We start from the raw sequence: 20,581 nt of genomic DNA on the forward strand, positions 1-20,581 counted from the left end.
GAAATAAGATAATTTAAGAGTTTTTGTGGAATATGTTTGTACAGACCATATTTCATTAACATAATTTTGGTCTATTGCTCACACAAAACTATTGTATTCAAGAAAATTGAAATATAGCAAATGGTTTATGGTGTTTTTTTTTGTTTGTTTGTTTTTTGTGTTGTTGTCGTTTTTTGTTCTTTGCAAAGCTTGACAGTCCAAGTTCCTACTCCTATTAGTTATGGGGGAAAAGAGTAGCCTGTGTATTCTGCTATTTCTGTTAAATAAGAGCAAATCTTATGGGAATGAAATGAGGTTGTGTGGATGAGGGCAGTTTTTTTTTTTAGCTTTAGCTTTCCTTGACAATGGAATGCATAGAAATCTGGAGAAATGCATTTTCTACAGGTTGACAAGGTAAATACTGCGTAAGAGTGATAATGAGTTGTGAATTTACTGCCTGATGTGAGTAACGATTTTCACCTCGGCTTCCGGCTGTGCAACATCTTGAATTCTCCTCCATCCTGTGTGTTCTGACATGAATCCCTTAGGAGTTTGGGAAATAAACCTTTTTTTTTCTTTACCGTGATTTTCCAAACATTATTGTATGACCAGGTTGTTAGTGTTTAACTTGTGTTCACAGTTCTATAAAACATATTGTTCCACTTAATTGGGTCTAAAATATATAATGTGTATTACATGGCTTCGGTGACTTTGATTCTATTTTATATGAAGCCAATGGTTTTCAATGTTTGACCAACATTTTCAAAACTTAACATGGAAACATGAACTCAGTGTGAGAGCTATTTAAGTAGGTTGATATCATGACACATTTGACAACTTAATTATTGAATAATTCAAAAATGAATGATTGTGTGGAAAAACTCCTAGAATTACTGTCATTATTCATAAGGGAAAGTATCTGTGTGTAATGCCACCTGTGAAAATACTCATTCCAACTCTTTAGTGCCCAGACATGAACTTATCAGAAATCGTTCCTATTTTATTAATCTAATTCTTAATTCAGACTCAAAATTTCATTACAAATCTGACATTGAGAAACCCAGGAACAAGTAATTTAGCAAAACCAACATGTGAATTTATTGTAATATTTAGCTAATGTCTTTAATTTTGTTACACAAATTGTGTCTGTTCCACCATTTCCGGACCAATAACTTGTATTCCACAAATGCTCAATGATAAGTTCACCCAAAAAATTCTGTCAGTAATTACTCACCCTCATTTCCTCCCAACAAACGAAGGTCTTAAGGGATTGGAACAACATAAGGGTGAGTAATTAATGACAGGATTTTAATTGTTGGGTGAACTAATCCTTTAAAATGTGATTTCTGAAAATGCTATTTTAACACAATATAAGGTTGAACTGCATTTGTTAGTTTTTTCTATAATGTTCACAGTACCAAAGTTGAAGAAAAAGTCACAGACAAACTGAGTGAATCTGCAAGTAATTGGAAAACTGAGGCAACGAGACTGCTGTGATTTAGTTGCCCCAGAGGATTATGAATGTTATCAGCACACCGACCAGCATGGAAAAAGGAAAGATTGAATGCCTTTCAAAACATCCTGAAACTCTGTGAATCTTGATCATGGAGCTGTTCCTAATTCCTTAATGTGTTTCCTAATTGCCTTAACAGGACTGAGGTGAAGTGTGTTTAGGGAACAATGCTTCACAGGCTTTAATGAGTCTTCCTCACTCACTCTCTGTCTGCCACACGCCACATAACCAGACCCCATTAAATCTGATGGGGGTCAGTTCATGTTTTTAGAAGTTCTTCTTTCATTCACATGTGCGTATGACAAACAGTATTTCTGATTAACAAGAACATTTATTCATTATCCCCGTTAAAATAAGAACGTCTGGTCCAGACTGGTTTTGTTGTTCAGGTGTCGGGCGAACATCAATCTTTTTTTTTGATAAATATGGTTGATATAGGAAATATTAGATTTGGAATAGGAAGTAATTACTGGTAGTTGGTTGCTTCTCATTTAAGACTTATACTTGTGTATTTTTTATTACCCAGGTCACTTTGCAATATTAAATATTTGTTCCACCTTCAAGGGCTTATTACCTGGCAATCTTACTTAGGATGCTGTTACTTTTATAATTGTTTGGTAAGCTTTCATTGGTGACATCCAGTCATTTCAATAGGAATTAACATGATATGGAATTTTAGGGGAAAGATTTGCCTTCACAGATTTCGCAAAGGGTTTCAGGTTGGCTATGCAGAATTGGTCATGGAGAGGCCATTTTCTAAGAAATCACCATAAGAGAAATCTTTTAATTTTAAGAATTAATTTCCCTCTGGTTGGGTGTCAAGCGGTATCCCATCTTCAACATCGTAATGAAAGGGATAAAAACCCGCAGTCCTTCTCTTATTACACTTCTCAGTACAATTGGAAGAAAGGAAACCGCTTTGAAAATGGAGTCTCATCCCGCTTTATTCCATAATTGCTACCGCAAGACTTTTGTTAAGTGAACCGTCCATGTAAATGAAACACAAACCGGCACAAGGGGGGCTAATTGGGCATTAAATGGGAAGTAAATGTAGCCAAACAACAGACCTGAATCTGGGTGCACGCTAGATGAGTGGACATTTGGAGATTACAGATTGGCATTCAACATCCACTTCCTGTAACTGAAAGGGTAATTTGAGAAGGAAGGGGGAAAAATGTTAAAATAGTGTTTTTAATAGTGCGTCATTATTTTTGAACATTATTGAAACAATAGTTATTTATGTGTTTGTGTTTCATGCATGCAGATTTTAAAGGGATAGTACAAGGGATTCCCTCAAGTTGTTCCAAACCTGTAAGAGTTTCTTTCTTCTGTTGAACACAAAAAAATAAGATATTTTAAAGATGGATGATAAACAGACAGGTGATGGTAGCCATTGACTTTCATATAGTATTTTTTTTTTCCTTTTATGGAAGTCAATTGTCTGGTTACCAACATTATTTGATATATCTTCTTTTGTGTTCAACAGAAGGAAGAAATGCAAGTTTACTAATCTTACTAATCTTCTGACAGATTAGTAAGGATTTTCCAGTTTTGTCTCAAAGAAATCCTTGCATCTTTTTGTTGATTAATATCAATTTCATATGTGAAATTATAATATAATATAATAATAAAATATATTAATGAAATATAATAGTATATTTTATGGAAAAATCTTTCTGTTCATTCAATTGTTTTATAGGATTTTAAGACACTAACATGTTGAACATTGCACGCACAAGTGAAATGAATCAATATGCTCTAAGAATATAAAATATGATGTAAAATATTTGAGATTGTGATTATGAACTTTAACATATTTAATTTGTGTTGTTATGAGAGTCAAGCATAATTCCCCTGTGAAAAATCTCATTACTGTAAATGTCCTGATTTTTTAAAAATCTTATTAAATTCTCACTATGCAATGATTGTACATACTTGAGAATTTTAATCATTTACAAAAATATCACAAAAAGGCCAAGATGAAATGTCCCACGAATGTCACACTTCATCTTTTGTGTAAGCAAAACACAACACTGGGATATTAATGACTGTGTCTGATGAATGCTTATTCAGCTGTTCTCTAGGAGGAGGCATGATTACCCACTGACCCCTCACAGACTTGATCTTAGACCATTTTGTGACTTTTCTAAACATTCTCATTCTTGAGACATTTAGGGTGAGTTAGTCATAGACATATGTGCATAGCATATGTGGAATGAATACCTGCAAAACACAATTACCACCACAAGCCAAGGTGGGACAGGGAATGTCAGGTTTGCACATGGTCTCAAGATGTTAGATAATTTCTCCCCTTTAAACCTGTTCATGTCACTCCATTCTCTTTGAAAGTGATGCGCTCTTCTGATCTGGCTCCACTCTAACCTCACAGAAATCATATTGAGCTGTTTAAAGTCTTGTGTTACAGCCATGTGGTCTGTATGTTATGGGGTGTTGCATGTATCCCTTTGAAGTCATGCAAAACTTTCACTGCAAAGAACTGATTTTCTTAATCAATGTTAATCCTAAAGTCAACTTTTTATGTAACTTAGTAAACTACCTCGTTCCATTATATCAGTAATTTAAATTAATTTTACTCAAAATAGAAAAATGCTATGATACCAAGCAGTTTGCAAGCTATGCATATTTTCTATCACCTAACTTGACCCATTTACCCCTAAACATAAACCTAACATTAACATTGGTTCATTCTGAGTGAGGTCTGGCTCACAAGTTGATGTCCAACAGGTTTCACCTTATTATTAATGACTACATTTTTTTAATAGTCTAGGATATTTTGGACCAAAAAAACACATTGGGGTTTCATTATATATTCCATACACTGTAAAAAAATTGTTTAGAAAAAAAGTAACCTGGTTGCCTAAAAATTTTGAGTTCATTGAAATTAAAATTTTGAGTTAATACAATGAACATTTTTTTAAATTAGACAACCTTTATTAAAAGTTTTTGTAAGCATATTGGGTAATTGTGTGTGTGATTTTATGATTTATCAAATTTTTAATGTGGTTTAGATACAATAATATTTTGAGTTTCTATTTATTAAACTATTTTCCTTCATTGTATCAACTCAAATGTTTAATTTCAATAAACTCAAAATTTTAACACAACCAGGTTACTTACTATTTTAAGTTAAACCAACAACAAACAACCAAAATTTTTTACAGTGTAGACATAATGATTTTTATGCTGTACAAACTGTATATTATATCCCCTACCCATGAATCTACCCATCACAGAAATCGTTCTGTATTTTTACATTTTCAAAAAACTATTTAATATGATTTATAAGCTGTTATACCAAACATGCCCCCCCCCCCCCACAAGGTTACATTACACAACATATATTTTTATAACATGATTCCTGCCACTTCTAATGCATTCATGCGGCCTTTTTGCAGCATTAAACATTCAAATGCACCTGTGATTATAAAATAGCAAAAAGAATTTGGACATTTAAGACACTTAAAATATCAGATTTTCTTTGCATAAGAAAAGTTGCATCTTCAAACAAATAATGTGAGACCTTTTCTCAGAGCTAACTTCACCTTTCTGATGAAAATGAAAATATTCCACTAATGTTTGACCACCAGTGTCAAAATGCTTAGCTTATATATATTGTGTTATCATTTTAAATGTAACAACCATTTTTGTTGAATGTTTTGCTTCAAAGGTTTACCAACACTATCTTTCTGTAAAATAAAGGTCAGATTGTTTGAAATGCAGTGACATTTATACATAGTTAGCTCGGATGGATCTCCATGTCAGAAATATCAAATATAGCTCAGAACCCAGATGCGGGATGCCGGATCCCTGTCAAAAGATATGTAATTTTGTCTGGTATCCAAAACTATATTAACAGTTTTCTATGGGATTGAGAGTTTGAATAAGAATATGAGAAGAGCAGAAGCAGGAGACAAAGGGAGGATAATACAAAGAGTAGAGTTTATTGAATAATCTTAGTTGCCTATGTTTCAATGCTTAGACTTTGCCTGGATGTTTTAATACTCAACTTAGTATGACCAGTACAAATTCAACGTGTTATTATACCATAGCAAAAACAATGGAAAATGACTGCTTCAGAACATCATTCTGTGATTGTTAAAAGCCTTGAAATGGAGACATCATCTAATCTCTTACTCATAAAGTCAAACATCTCTTCAAACCACACAAGAGTAAGGAGTAAGGAAATAAATAAAAGAACTAGACATGTATTCTGGTTTAGTGTGCTTGTGGTATGTTGAGAATGGTGGCGTGTACACCTTTCATCAGGTTATCAGCGAGTGCTCATGTGTGACTGGAGTCTGCTGCTTATGGTCACGCTTCTTGCAGGGCTATGAGTGATGACTGAAGCCTGAATGCAGTGAGCGTAAAAAGCCCTTTTCACCACCATGAATGAAACAAGAGAATTCGGCCACAGCTTAAGAGGAAATTCTCTTAACGGAAATCTCTAATCTGGTTGTAAGGTCCATGTATCATGTCTTGAAGTCTCTTGTGAAGAGCATATTAGACAGCGGTTTGCCTTGCTGCTGCCATATATGGCTATTGGGATTTGTGTTTATGTAGAGGTTAAATATACAGTGAGTTATTTCTGAATTTGTTTCAACATCCATGGAAATGAGCCGTGAGATTTCTTTTTGTCGCCTTGAATAGCGGGAACGACTTTGAGTCTCGTGTCCAATGAAAACAGAAACAGTACGTCATAAAATTAACATCTTGCTTTCATTGATGTGGATTTTGTCTGTCCAAGAACTTTTTTGGGGGGGTTTGAAAGGATGACCTTCCATTGTTAGATGTACTTGACGGCAATGGAAAATGAAGAAGAAGTGTCTTGTAGGGGTTTCATTGGCCATGTTTGTGCAGGCGAGGTATGGAAAGTTAATAAAGGACTTGCTCTCTCCACCCTTGATGTCCTAAGCGGATCAGGTGGGAAAAATGCAGCCTGACATGGCAATGCTTCACCCCAGAATCATCAATCAGCAATGGCCCTGACTGCGTTTGTGCATAATGGGGTAGGGTCATTTGTGGATAGCATTTCGAAGGGGAAAGTCACTTTACATAAGCCCTGGAGATTTAGACAGTTTGAGACTTGCCCTTTTTCCCATAAAGATCTAAAACAAATTAGCTAGAATGTGAATAAAGCCGTAATGCAACTTTTTAATGTCCCACTATTCTGTCATTATTTTTTCTTAATAAATGCCACTTGATTTAAAGGGATAGTTCACCCAAAAATGAAAATTAGCCTATGATTTACTCACCCTCAAATAGGTGTATATGACATTCTTCTTTCAGACGAATAAAAGTGGAGTTATATTAAAAAAGTCCTGGCTAATCCAAGTTTTATAATGACAGGGATTGTTGCTCTGTTTTGCATCTGTCCGTCAAAAAAGGTCAGAGTTTGTGTAGGAAAAATATCCATATTTAAAACTTTATAAAGTAACATTTTAGCTGATCGCCTTCCATATTCAATTTATGGGAAAAGTGTTGAAAGTGCCTCTGCAGTTCAAAGGCTTACGCTACCGGGTACGCTCGTCAGATGTTGCGTACACATCTTGAACTCCGAGAAGGCACTTTCAACACTTTTCCACGGAGGGCGATCGGCCGGAACCTTAATTAAAAAAGTTTTAAATATATTGATATTTTTCTTACACAAACACAATGATTTGCTTCAGAAGGCCAGTTAATTGACTTCAAAACAATCCCTGCTATTATAAAGCTTGGATTAGCCAGGACTTTTTTAATATAACTCTGATTGTATTCGTCTGAAAGAAGAATCTTCAGACGTATATGTGTCATATACACTTAGGATGACTTGAGGGTGAGTAAATCATTGGATAATATTCTATCCCTTTAAGTAATGTGTTTCTGTGTAGGTCTCTTGCTGAATTGATTAAAATGTATTTTAAGGCCCTTTTCAGATTCGAGAACAGCTTAGCTTATCCATGTAAACCTTGTTTCTTGTGCTTTTACAGAGGGGTTCAACATGCATCTGAATCTCTTCACTCAAACGGTGGATTTACTTGAGCAGCTTTCAGGCTTAGTACCAACCAGCAGGAACGTGACTCTTTATGAGGAGGACCAGGGATGTCCAGTGCTGGACATTGGCCTGTATTCCACACTCACTATGCCCACCCAGGAAGCATTTGGATCAAGGTTTGACATTAGTTTATTTATTTTTGTGTTTTTTTTCCCATTACTTTTCATGTCAATTTAAATTATAATAAAAAGTTAAATGAAATTATCCTAAATATGTTTTTTTAAATGACAGTAATGAGATTTTTCCCCCATTGTTTTGTTAAAATGCATTTGCTATTTTTAATCTACACTGCTGTTCAATTTTGGGTCAGTATAATTAAAAATGCCTTTACCACTTTTAATCTATACTACTCGTCAGTTTTCAGTATTTTTATTCATTTATTTTTTTAAAGAAATTAATACTTTCAGCTATGATCCATTCATTTAATCAAAAGTTACAGTAAAGAAACAGTTAAAAAAATGTTTTCAAATAAATGCTGTTTTTTTTGTTTTTTTTTAAGATTCCTGCAAAAAATGTATAATGGAATACTATTAAGCAGCACAACCTTTTTAACTCAATAGTAGTAATAATAATAATAATAATAATAATAATAATAATAATAATACATGTTTCTTGAGCACCAAATCAACATAATACAATTATTTCTGAAAGATCATGTTACACTGAAGACTGGTAGCCTGACAAGCCAGACCCACATCAAGATGTTTGGTCTGGAAACTCACCATTGACAGGGCTCAATCTGAGGGGCGGGATAAACGGTTGTCTTTTTAAACTCCCTTTGCACGCGATAGGATAGAGCTACAACCAATCAGAGCAACAAAGGTGAAGCAGGGCTAGTTGAAAGATTAAAGATTCAAAGTATCCGCCCGGCAAAACTCTAAACACATCTTCCCTTCTTAAGAATGACTTCAGTGCTGTTCTTTTCTTAGAGAAAAGCTTAAGTCCAAGTCTTCCGTGGTCAAAGCTGGTTCGAAAGACCGCCGTTCGCCAGTTTCTGTGTTTACTAGAAGCACGCAAGCGCATCTCTGCCGTCATTATGTTAAGCCCCGCCCACCGACTCTATAAAGTATAAGCCCCACCAGAGTTTGGCTTTTACAGCTCAGAAGTGTATTTAGAGTTGCTAGACGACACTCGCGGCCGCTAGGGTGTGTCTAGATTTCTAGGCTAGAAGACTGGAGTAATGATGCTGAAATCATCAAGAATAAATTGCATTTAAAATAAATTCATTGTGGAGACAAAAACCGTACTGATCCAAAACATTTGAACAAAAGTGTATGTTTTTAAGTTCTCTCAAATCTAATTAAATCGTTTCAGTCTTGATACTTAAAAAAGTGTCCATTTTTGTTCATAGCTTTGCCGATGAATTCAGCGTGCTGATTCAAATGCGGAGCTCTCAGGATGTGGACCGAAGTGTGTTGACTTTGCTGAACTTCTATAATCACATTTTACTCCAGATCCGTATAGGCCCAGAGAGCATCACCTTCATCACCACACAGCAGCGTGACTATGAGTACAAACACTATTTAACACATGGCACTGAGCAATCGTAATAATGAAATAACATTGATCTTATAATACAGTACCTTTTAAACATCAGCTGTTTTCCTCTGGCTTCAGGTTTTCAGTGTCAGGACTGTCTGACTCGCAGTGGCATTGGATCTCAATTGGGGTTGCATTTGAATGGCTGGCTGTGTACGTGGACTGTGTGCTGGTGGAGAAAGTGAGCTGGATGTACCCTTACATGGGCATCACTACAGATGGTCTGCTGGTGGTGGGTGGCATCCTGGAGGGGTTTGAGACGCCCTTTGAGGTACTGTATACTTCACTTGTCATATCCAAGAAGAGTATGGAAAGACAGTTACACATAACTATAAGTCAAGAATCCATAATCCCTGGGCAACCAGCCTTTCCTATGTCATTGATTAAAGATTCTAAATATGTCATACTACAACACAGTGGTTTAGAATAATGTTTATTAAAGGAACTAGAGCTATCCTGCTAATGTAGCACTAGCAATGCGTCATGGGAAACATGTCTGGCTGCCACACCAATTTGCTTTTCAGCTGTGAAAACCATCATCTCAATGTCTTTAACTTAAAAATGAATGGTCAAACAGCATGCCAGGAGTTACAATGAGTTTGTATCATGGCGAGTGTGGTATCAAGTTCGCAATTCATCCTAAATCAATGAGGCATGTGAGTGAACGTCTGACCAACACTTGTGAAATCAATGCCCAGCTAATGGGTTGTTATGTGGGTGATGTCATAGCTCAGACTTGTCTTTGACGTCCATGTCTGTATTCATAGGGAGAGCTGAGACAGATGACCTTCATAATGGGAGATGCAAATGCTGCCAAGGATCATTGTGCTCTTCATCGGCATATGTGTGAACCTTTGAAAGGACGCGGCTTTCTTAAGACAGAAAGTAGCACTGAGGTAGAGTGGTGGACTTGGTTTACTTGAACTGCAGTAATATGAACTCGGTTTACGAATAGTACTTTTTTGTGTAATGTTTGGTTAAGCTGATGTCTTTTTTTCTTTAAATGGTTATAATTAAAGCACAAAAAACAGCACATTAACATATTAATGCACTAACATTTTTTGATGGAGAAAATCTAGAAAGTATTTGAAATGGTCAACATTTAAAATGGTCAGTGATGTTACACCGTGTCTACACCGGACACAAGCGGCGCGATGCGACAAAAGACAATAGAACCCATTATAATCAGTGATGTTGTCTACGCTGGATGTGGCGTGAAGCGAATCGGCAAATCCCTGACAATAAACTGATGCCTCGTTCTGTTTATGATGTACTAACATGAAGGACAAATGCTTTGCAATGGTCGTTTTGTCGCATATTAATTTAGCTTTTGCAGCGCTGCGTGGCGTGACACGGTAGACACAGTATTAGAGATATTTGTAAAAGGTTTGATTATTTAGTTTAATTTTGGTCTTTGCAAAATTGCAAAAAACTAAAATTTTAGTCAGTTTGTTTCCAAAATGCTTTGTCAACAAAAATGATACAATATATTGACTAAATTAAAAGGTTATTTCTGTCTAAAGACAAAATCTATGAATAAACAGAGGGAAAAATCTGTTGTAAAACTTAACACTGCTCCTTTCCAAACATAAACCAGTTTGCCTAAAATGTGTGTAAACTGATGCTCTTTTGGGCTTTCATTGCTCTGGATGTTTGTTGACCAATGGCAGAAGTTAAGTCTTTTTTGCAATTAAATTTGATGATGCTGTTGGAACAGAAATGACAAACTTCACCATTATTTCTAGTAAAATCTTGACCCCTGAAAGTTCTTAGTGACATCTAGTTTTTCTCTGTTCACCTACAGAGCCCTTTGTCATCCTCAGCTGGCTCAACAGTAAACAGAACTTTCTCATCAGATCCCTCCACTGCCACTGATGATACTGCCAACATTCTTTCAGTTCTAGGGTTCAGGCCTGAACCCAGAAAATCACATGGCTTGGTAAGTGAAATCCAAATTTTAATTAGAGATCCCAAATAATCAGTTTACAAGTGATATGTGTATGATTGTATGATTATAACATAAAAGCTCAGATTAACACAGCCATGGTGAATATTTATACAGCTATGAATAGACAAAGCCTGAGTACAATATGGGGAGAGTGAACCTCAGCTGGAGGAGAGAGATGGATGGCTTGAAAGGTCAGGAAATTGAGCAAATGAGTTCTCATTTGTCCTCATAAAGCTGTTTCTGTATTTTCCTACACTGAGAGGGTGATGATGAATTATCATCATGGGAGCGGTCTTGTTTCAGCACGGTGCTGCAGAGAGGAGCGATGCTGAGATGGTGGGCCATTATAAACGCCCTGTCTGAGAGACTAAGACCGGGTAGCTTGAGAGTTCACTGGTGTACTCCAGGATCAGCTCCAAAGCTTGCAAATAGCCTGGAAAGTCATTAGACACCTTATTTGCTTTTGCGATGTGCACTGCAGGACATTATTTTAGAAGTTTACTGGGCTTTATGGGCTGTACATTATGATTTGATTGTTAAAAACTGCACCTCGCAAGCTTTTGTTTATGATTCAACCTGCAGTATTTTACTAGACACTGCCTGCATATTATTTGGCTGTGGGTTTGTGGCCGCTTTACATAATGTTGTCTGTTTAGAGTCTAATAAACTACTTGATGACAATACTGCCAGTCTTGACAAAATACCCTCCTCCCCTAAACGCCAGGTGAATTGTGGCAGATATTATCCTAGATTGTGTTTTTTGTTTTCGCTTGATCAATCCTGTATGGAGTAATTATAGAAAAAGCAGAGGCACTGTGGAAGTTCTGTTCTGCACATGTCCATCAGCACAGCATGGAAATGTTTCTGGAAATGTTTGTCTGTCATCCCTTTATTCTGTCCTCACAAATGTTAGACATGTTATTACTATCTCTGCGCTGTAATTAAGTGCATCCTTCTAAAGCAAAAATATGTTATGAAGTAGATATAAACTTAGAAAAAGATTGACTTTTTTTGTTTTGTTTTTTTATATTCAGCCTGGGATATCCTCATGGTTTCATAAAAATAAAAAAATTACTAGTAAATGCACATACATTGAGGTCCAAAAGTACAATATATTCTGAGATCCATACTATAAATGAAACCTAAAAATAAGCTGATCGGTTCATATTATACCCATAAACTATAAATTCTAAAATCCATGTTAAGAACGTTTCATGTAGAACGTTAACTCAAATAATATAACATTTCAAAAAATGCAATTGGTTAAAAAAACCTGAAAAGAAAAAAATTATTTAAGTTTTTCCACAAGTGGTCGCAGACATTTGAACCACAGTATATACGTGCACACTGGATATGTTAGATGAAAAGACCATCTCCCATTATTCCTTGTGGTTTCAGCTGCTTGATTAATAAGGCTATGTGGAATCATGGCTTCCAACACCCACCACCAGTGAAATTGTGAAAACCTCAGAGTCAGGGTCCCACAGGAAAGCCAGGCAACAGAGTTTTCATCTGTGATTGATCTCCTTGAGTTACCTCTGTAACCATGGCAGCCATTACCACTAATCCTCTCTGTTTTAATGACCTTGTGGTCACACAGCATCCCACTGCTTTGATTCTGAGAGCTGGAGGTCTGCTTAAAAACTTGCTTTGAATCAAACTAACCCCATCAAGTTTATTTCTGGAACAAACTGTCATTTCTAACTGATGGTTCAGCAGTGCTTTCATAAATCTGCCTCTTCTCTTTTTCTTTTTCTTCTTTGGTGTGTGTCATTCTCACCAAGTTTTAGTTGTCTGAATGTGTTTTTTATTTGTCACGGTTCAGCAGTGATGGAGAAATCATTTGTTTAAATCTAAAGTAGGTTAATTTGGTTCTAAAATGGACTGTCTTATATGAAGTTTCCAAACATGTCCTCTTTACCTTTCTTATCTATCAAGCTAATAAGAACTAAAAAAATAACAAAAAGTTCCATGAATGTAGTCCATATATGACTCATAGGCTATATTCCAAGTCTTTATTTGAGGAAAATCACCAAAATGTGGCCATTGGTAATCTTCTCTAACATAGCTCTCATATGTCTTCCATGTTAACATATACTGTGGCATGTCAAAGGCTTGACTTCAATTGTGTCTTATAACCAATTTTGCGTATTTCAAAATGGCTAAATTAGATATGACATCTACAGCAGATGGGGATTTTAGCTTTCTGTTAGTCACAGAAGGCAATTTTATGATACTTAATGGTGTGTTTTTATAATTTTCATACAACCTTTGCTTACCGTCAACTTTTGTTGTAAAGAGAACAGCAGCACCTACATTCTTCTAAATATCTAATTTTGTGTTCCATGGAAGAAAGCAAGCCATTAGGAAAGAGATGAATGATAGCATTATCTTTTCTTGAGTGATAATGTTAAGGACATATCTTTCACTTCAAGTCCAGCAGCTTTGAGTGCTCCCTTCTTAAAATCATCAGTTGGATCCTATTATATATAAATTGAAGTATTGAAGTACAAATGGAATATTACAAATACACTACCGTTAAAGGGATAGTTCACTTTAAAATGAAAATTCGGTCATCCTTTACTCATCCTCAAGTTGTTTCAAACCTGTATGAACTTCTTTCTTCAGCTGAACACAAGGGAAGATATGTTGAAGAATGTCAGAAACCAAACAATTAACTGGAGCCATTGACTTCCATAGTATTTTTTTTTTCCTGCTATGGAGGTCAATGGCTCCAGTTAACTGTTTGGTTACTGACATTCTTCAAAAAATCTTACCTTGTGTTCAGCTGAAGAAAGAAATTCATACAGGTTTGAAACAACTTGAGGGTGAGTAAAGGATGACCGAATTGTGGGGAAGTGAACTATCCCTTTAAAAAGTCAGCAGGAGTTCTAGAATGTAGATACTTCATTCAGCATGGATGCATTAAATACATTTTTAAAGCATTCTATTCATCAAAGAAACCTAAAAAAAACCTTCAAAATTATTTTAAAATCATATGAAAACAGTAGTGTATGTCCTCCATGACCCTCAAAACGACCTAATAGCCCATTTTCTTCTGCATAATCCAAATAGGATACTACAATGGCTATTACACATTTTATTTGGGTGCTGTTCATCTTAATGGCTGCCTGAAGGTTTAGTTGGCTTGAGTGTGTGAAGCCTGGGCACAGCTCCTGTGTCTGGGAGGTTCTCTCTCTGGGAGGGCACTTGGAGAAAGCCTGCACTGTCTGGGAGCTTTAGCAGGGATACAGAGACTGTGGTGCAGTGTGTATCTCCAGCAATCATGGTGTGCTGTGCCTGTATGGGATGTTACCTTGTACTAGATCTCCTTCTGCTTGGATTGCATGTGGAATTGCATGTGGAGGGCAAATGGAAAGCCATGGTATGAAACAAATACATGTCTTTCCTTTTGAATTGTGCTTCATTTCATTATTCATTATTAGATATGTTTGGATGTTTAGTGAAAGTATCACCTAAACCAACATGAAAGTGATTTTTTTAATAACTTACAGCTTTTATGTTTCATGCATTATATTCATAATGTGCATTATAACCAATTATATTTTTTTCATAAATAATTGTAACCAAAATGCATTATAATATTTGTAGATTTCTTGTTACATTGGAATTTGGTTGTTTGTCGTGTGTTATAATGCATTTTAGTATTATGATGTATGGTTACAATATATAGATATGTATTAGATAGTGAAACAAATACTTTTAGAATGCATTATATATAAAGGCTTTAAGTAATGAGTAATCTTTTTATGATCTGTTTATACAGCTGTCTGCCTATTTCATTCTAAAGGCAGAAAATGTAAATGTATAATATCAGACAGTATGTATTTTGTTTGAGCTTAGAATGCTCTTGTATGAGCTTACATGTTTACACAACTTCCGTTAGAGAGGGTTTAGATCTCTTAGATTCCAGTTGTTACATAAATCAACAATGGAGACTTTCCCATGAGCATGTTCAGTTGCTGAACAAGGGTAAACTAAGAGGCTAAATGGGCTGTAAACTACAGGTTGAGTGGAAGTTTAAGGAGATCTTAGAAGCTAATAAAACTGGAGGTCAACAACATGTTAAATAAGTGTTTATTGTTTTTTTTTATTGTTATTTGTCCAGATAATCTGATTGACCTGAGGTGCTGAGGTCACTGGTTACCAAGTAAACCATATACTCTATAATTGTTTTCTTCTTTACCAATTTCATCGTGATTTCCTTTCTGATGATCCACAAAAATGTTCTGATTAATTTTCTTGATAGTAGTGTCAGGTTAGCCCAGCTGGTTCCTTAAGCAAATGACCTGCAAGGATTTCCCTCATACCTGTGTCTTAACTTTGATTTATGGCGTCTCTTCTCATTCACTGTTGGTTCAGCCGTGATGAACACTGATAATATCCTGCTCGGGGCCTTGGGTTCCAAGCTCTGACATTGTACTTCATCATTTTCCAGTCTCTGTGAAACATTTGTTTATATCCGTAAACCTCCAGACTGAGTTAGTAGCTATGACCTTCTCACTGGCAGATGCTTCATCTGATGTGTCTCAGTCACTTTCAGTTTTAGATCTTTAGCACTGTAGACTTTTAGTTTGATTCAGTTTTACTGCCAATGAAATCACATATAAAGTGTCATAGTTAGCATATAATTAAATTATGGTACAAATGACAGAGTGAGGCAAATGGACATTGCAGTGCAATATGGTTCAAAACAATGGCCCTTAGAAAGTATTTGGACAATTTTGGAAACGCAAGTCATAGATTTAATTGCATTAGGAATATCAAACCATGTTACGTCTGCAAATGATACAAAAGCTTTTCTCTTATGAAGTTAATTCCCCTCAAGTTTAGGTGTCCTGTTTCACATCTGTCCGAAGGGATATTTCATTGTATAGTTTGACAACCAAAATAACTTTTATCTTAATTTGAAACAATGCATATATAGTTTGAAACCTTACAAATGTATTTTTGTGAATTTTTGTGCTAGGAAAGTGAGTTTGTACTCTGTTGTATATACTGTTTAAATAAATGACTCAGGGGTTGATATTTTGGTATGTAATATATATTCATACATTTTGGGACCATGTGAGCAAGATGCAGTTTGTTTGTCATTCTAAAGTTTTTTTGTTTTTGTTTTTTTAAAGAAATGTCTTGCGCTCACTAAAGCTAAATGTAATTGATTAAAATACAGTAAGGCAGTACTATTTTTTTACCATTTAAAGTAGTTTTTTTTTCTACCATTTCAAATGTTATTTAATTTTGTATGGAGAACTTTCATTTTCAGCAGCCATTACTCCAATCTATGCTGATTTGCTCCTCAAGAAAAAAATCGTATTATTATCAATGTTGAAAACTTCGGCTGCCATATATTTTTGTGAAAGCTGTGCTTTTCTGGGATTCTTTTACGAATAGAAAGTTCACTGATCATTTTGATCAATGTAATATATTAAACATATTTTCTTTAAAAAAAAATAAACTTGCTGAGCCCAAATTTTTGACAGTATAGTGTTTAAAAAATGTTTCCAGAGGGGGTAGCACCTTTTGGTGTTTTGTTGTAGAAACTATTGATGTAAACCTTTAACATGGAATATGCACCTTTGTTACTATTTGGATGATCTACATTAGTAGATCACTTCTTCTCAAACATCCAACTGGCGTATCTTCTGAACAAAGTGTAGTTGTGTCTTGTAGCATCTGGTTCTGCTCCAGCTTCTCTCACAGGAGTTGTTCCAGTGTTCGGTACAGATCCAGCCAAAGATGTAACCTGTAGCACTGAGGAGGGTAAAACAATTATTTGGGGAGCTGTGTCACCCTTGAGAGGATCAAGTGTCCCTCTCATCTGAGGCAGCCGCCTTACAGTGTTAAGTGCCTGACTGCTCTTTCTCTGTAGCTTATTGTTAGAGAAAGAGAGGAGGACAGTAGGATGGAGCCTCTGGGTCTCTGAGCTCAGAATCACGTGTAGGCCATTTCCCTTATCGCGCTCGGTGCTTTATTCACTTAATTTTCATGATACCTCATTTAGTGATCTTCTGTCCTGGTTTGAAAAGAAAATGCAGAGAGTGAGCTCAACTCCACCATGTCTGGTTATATGCCCAGTTAAAATGCTGTTCTCCATAATTAGATAAATAGCTGCTGCCATTATTAATAGAAAATGTTCACAATATCTCTTTTAAATTGAATTAGGTTTTCCATTTGCTTTCTCTTGACAGTAATAATACAATCATTATTTGCTCCAGCTATGTAGCACCGACTTTAGTGAATAAGGTGCAAGCATGTTTGTGCTGAAAGGAATGACAATGCATTGATTTAAATTCCCACAGTGCAACATTGCACCCGGTTAAACTAGATTGCAGATGATTAATGAGGACAACAGGATTTTTTTGTGCTAAAATGTTTAGTAGAACAGCCCCTTAGTGTTTTACTAATGTGTCTTGTGTGCCATGCCATCCTTACAGTCTGTCTCTTGTATTATTTTGTTCTCATCCAGAACTCCAGCATCTCTTCCCAGAATGAAGATCTGCATAGTAAATGGGACAGCTCATCTTATCCGAACAGAACTTCAAAGCATTCAGTTCGTGGTTTTGTAGTGGTGGATGAGTCTGACCGACTCGCGGCTCCTGCCATCAGCACACAAAGCAGGTATAAGGACACCATTGACAAAAAGATCCAGTCCACCACCTTCAAATCATCAGACGAGAACTTCACCTCTCAAAAAATGAAAGCAGATTTGGGTGAGGGGCATCTGGAGCGGCTCCCTTTGAAGCCCTCTGGGGACACCACTGAGCTGGATTCTGTTTTGAATGTGAAGACATCAGCCGGTCAAAAGGATCTTGTCAGGCCTACAGTCCATCCTGAGTTAAACCAGCTGACTGAAGAAGGTTTCTTGCTTACTTCGAAGAGCTTCTCCGGGAACTCCCGTAAAGTAGTTAAACAGCCTTTGGTTGATGTTACTTCAAAAAGAGGTTATGAAACGCTAGTAGGCAGTGGAAAAGCTGACTACAAGCACTCAAGCAAGAGACGAGTTGCACTTAAACACGGTGATGTTATATTAGGCATGGATGGAAGGAGATACAGGCTCCTCAGTGGACCTCCAGGGCCTGTTGGACCACCAGGGAAAAGAGTGAGTTTCCACAACTAAAATCCTGATGAAATGAGGTGAAATCGCATGCTCTCAGGGCAGCTAATAATGCTTAAGTGGTGTTCTTTCTGTCAAATGTGCCAAATTGGAAATCTGAATCCAAAAAAAAAAAAACAGTCTCCCACATAGTGACTGAATAGATTAAACCTGTTTATTATATTGGTGAATCTCTTTTCAGATGTAATTTTAAAGGGATAATGTATAGGGATAATGAATATGTATTTTAACCAGTATAATCGTGAAAATAGTCTATTAGAATGTGCAAAAAAATTAGTCAAGCAATTAAATGAACACTGCTACACAATTACAGTACTCTAATATCAATACTGAAGTCTCCTCTTGCTGCGATTGACCAATCACAATCAAGTATTCGACAATAGTCTTGGCAGTAAAATGTTGATTAAAACAAGTTGCTGCTAAGACATATAGTGTGTATTAAAAACATTATTAAAAAATCTATTTTGGAGTTTACAATAGCTTTGTTGTTGCTAGAAACAACTAAAGTTATATTACATTGCTAGTCTGAAAACCAATTGTTCATATTTTGGAATACGTCATTGCCGAAAGCTGGATTATATAAATCCCTGTAATGTTACAGAATCCCTCGCTTTCACTTGATTATGCTTCACATCTGTAACCTTACATTACTACAACTGCCCTTTTCTAAATTGTAACCTTCTTGCATAAAAACCAAAATATCAGGCCTGTAGTCCTTTTAGTTCTAAATCTGCACTTTGCATAAGGTTTGAGGTCTGGCAGCACTCTACGAATTGGCATGTCTAAGAGTGTCACATTACGTAATATACATAAGATTAAAAAGGGCATGGAACTATAAATATTAATTAACTCATAAGCCTTATGGATTCACAAAGTCTTTTGCGTCTGCTGTGTCATGATTTCCATGCTTATATTTGAAAATGAAAAGCAATCCTCTGTAAACATGATGGTTGATGACAGTAACCTCAAACTTTTCTGTGATGAAATGCTTAGATAAATGTCAAAGTCCCATAAAGTTATTTCTGCTTCATCTGTAGGACTCTTAAGATAGCTGTTTTTTGTTGTTGTTGTTTGAACAGGGGTGTGCAGGTAAAAGGGGCTATATTGGATTCAAAGGTGATAAGGTGAGGAAAAACACTTCTTCAAATGCAGCTCATCGCAGTGTTCTGTGAAGATGACACTGATTTGACCTGTATGTCCTAACAGGGTTCTCAAGGAGTCAGAGGAGCAGATGGGTCAAGAGGCATTACAGGACCCCCAGGTCCACCGGGACTCCCAGTACTCTACCTTTGGAGGAACACAGAGGAGAATTGGGCTGCATTCAGGGTAGGCTTCAACAATCTGACTGGGCTGCATTCAGGGTAGGCCTCATCAGTATGACTAGCCATGGAAATGAAGATAATTTAAGATGAATTTGCATAAATTACATGAATCTAGATATTAGTCGATTATGCTGCCCATCCTTACCAAAGTTGAACATGGTGCAGTGAGCCACCGCCCTGTGTCTTTCAAAGCTTTTGGATGACCCAGCCTTTCTGTGTTCCTACCAGACCTTGTATTCGATCTATTTGTGACTCTCTATTTTTAAGCATATATTTAAGTGTAATTGTAAAACCACAGGTTTGACCTCCCTGTAGATTCTCATAACTCGAAACAGTCGTGAATATCTGCTTGTGATCGTGCAGCGGCAACTTGGCATTATGTAATGCTTTTTTTCGTGGAGCATGTCCAAATGTTGTTGTTTTTTCCTCATCATTTGGCAGAATCCTGGATTATGATGAATGTGTTTAGTCCTCTAAAGAGGAGTCATGTGTGTGTATATTGAGCCATGGGTGGTAGGTGAGGGAGTTGCTCCTTTCTGAAAGAGGGAGACTCTATGTACATTCTAAGATACTGTTACTTTTTGTGTTTTTTGTTTTTAGGTGGGGTTTTTCTGTGCTGCCCCATAGGTTTTGGGTTTCACCATTTGAAATCCCTTCACTTGAGTGATGATTTGATTCGCTTTAATTACTTGTATGAAAAAGTAATTGCTGTATGTGAAATTTTTTTTCTAGATAATTGTGGAAGTTATATAAATGCTTCAGTATGGAAGATCATATTTCATATGGTGTAATGTATAATTTGGCTATTATTTCAGAAAATGAAGTCAATTTCTTTTGTTCATATTTGGCAGAAAATATTGGCCCAATTTTCCATATAAATCTTCACTGCATTGTCAAGTTTTAATAAATATATAAATTATGTGTAAATGTTTTGTTGGCCTTTTTCCTCAGATTTCCTCAGAAAGGCCAAAAAAGATAATTTCGTTAGATGGTTAGTTTAAGTATTACATTATCACAATGTCTAAATGTTCACTGTACACTAAGGTTTTTGATGGTCAGCTAGGCAAGTGCACTGGGAGGTCCGATTCCC

General features: G+C 36.1%; 1 protein-coding gene across 1 annotated transcript in view; it reads left to right on the forward strand.

Moving 5' to 3' along the window:
* Positions 1-20,581, forward strand: part of LOC137071954 (uncharacterized) — a 30,128-nt gene that overhangs the window by 8,462 nt on the left and 1,085 nt on the right. Inside the window, exons 2-8 of the mRNA XM_067440172.1 lie at positions 7,480-7,660; positions 8,896-9,054; positions 9,162-9,979; positions 10,888-11,022; positions 17,522-18,154; positions 19,249-19,293; positions 19,376-19,530. Coding sequence (XP_067296273.1) covers positions 9,866-9,979; positions 10,888-11,022; positions 17,522-18,154; positions 19,249-19,293; positions 19,376-19,530 — 1,082 coding nt within the window. The 5' untranslated portion in view covers positions 7,480-7,660; positions 8,896-9,054; positions 9,162-9,865. The remainder of the gene's footprint in view (positions 1-7,479; positions 7,661-8,895; positions 9,055-9,161; positions 9,980-10,887; positions 11,023-17,521; positions 18,155-19,248; positions 19,294-19,375; positions 19,531-20,581) is intronic.

Source organism: Pseudorasbora parva, chromosome 3 (genome assembly GCF_024679245.1).
Source record: "Pseudorasbora parva isolate DD20220531a chromosome 3, ASM2467924v1, whole genome shotgun sequence".
Lineage (NCBI taxonomy): Eukaryota > Metazoa > Chordata > Actinopteri > Cypriniformes > Gobionidae > Pseudorasbora > Pseudorasbora parva.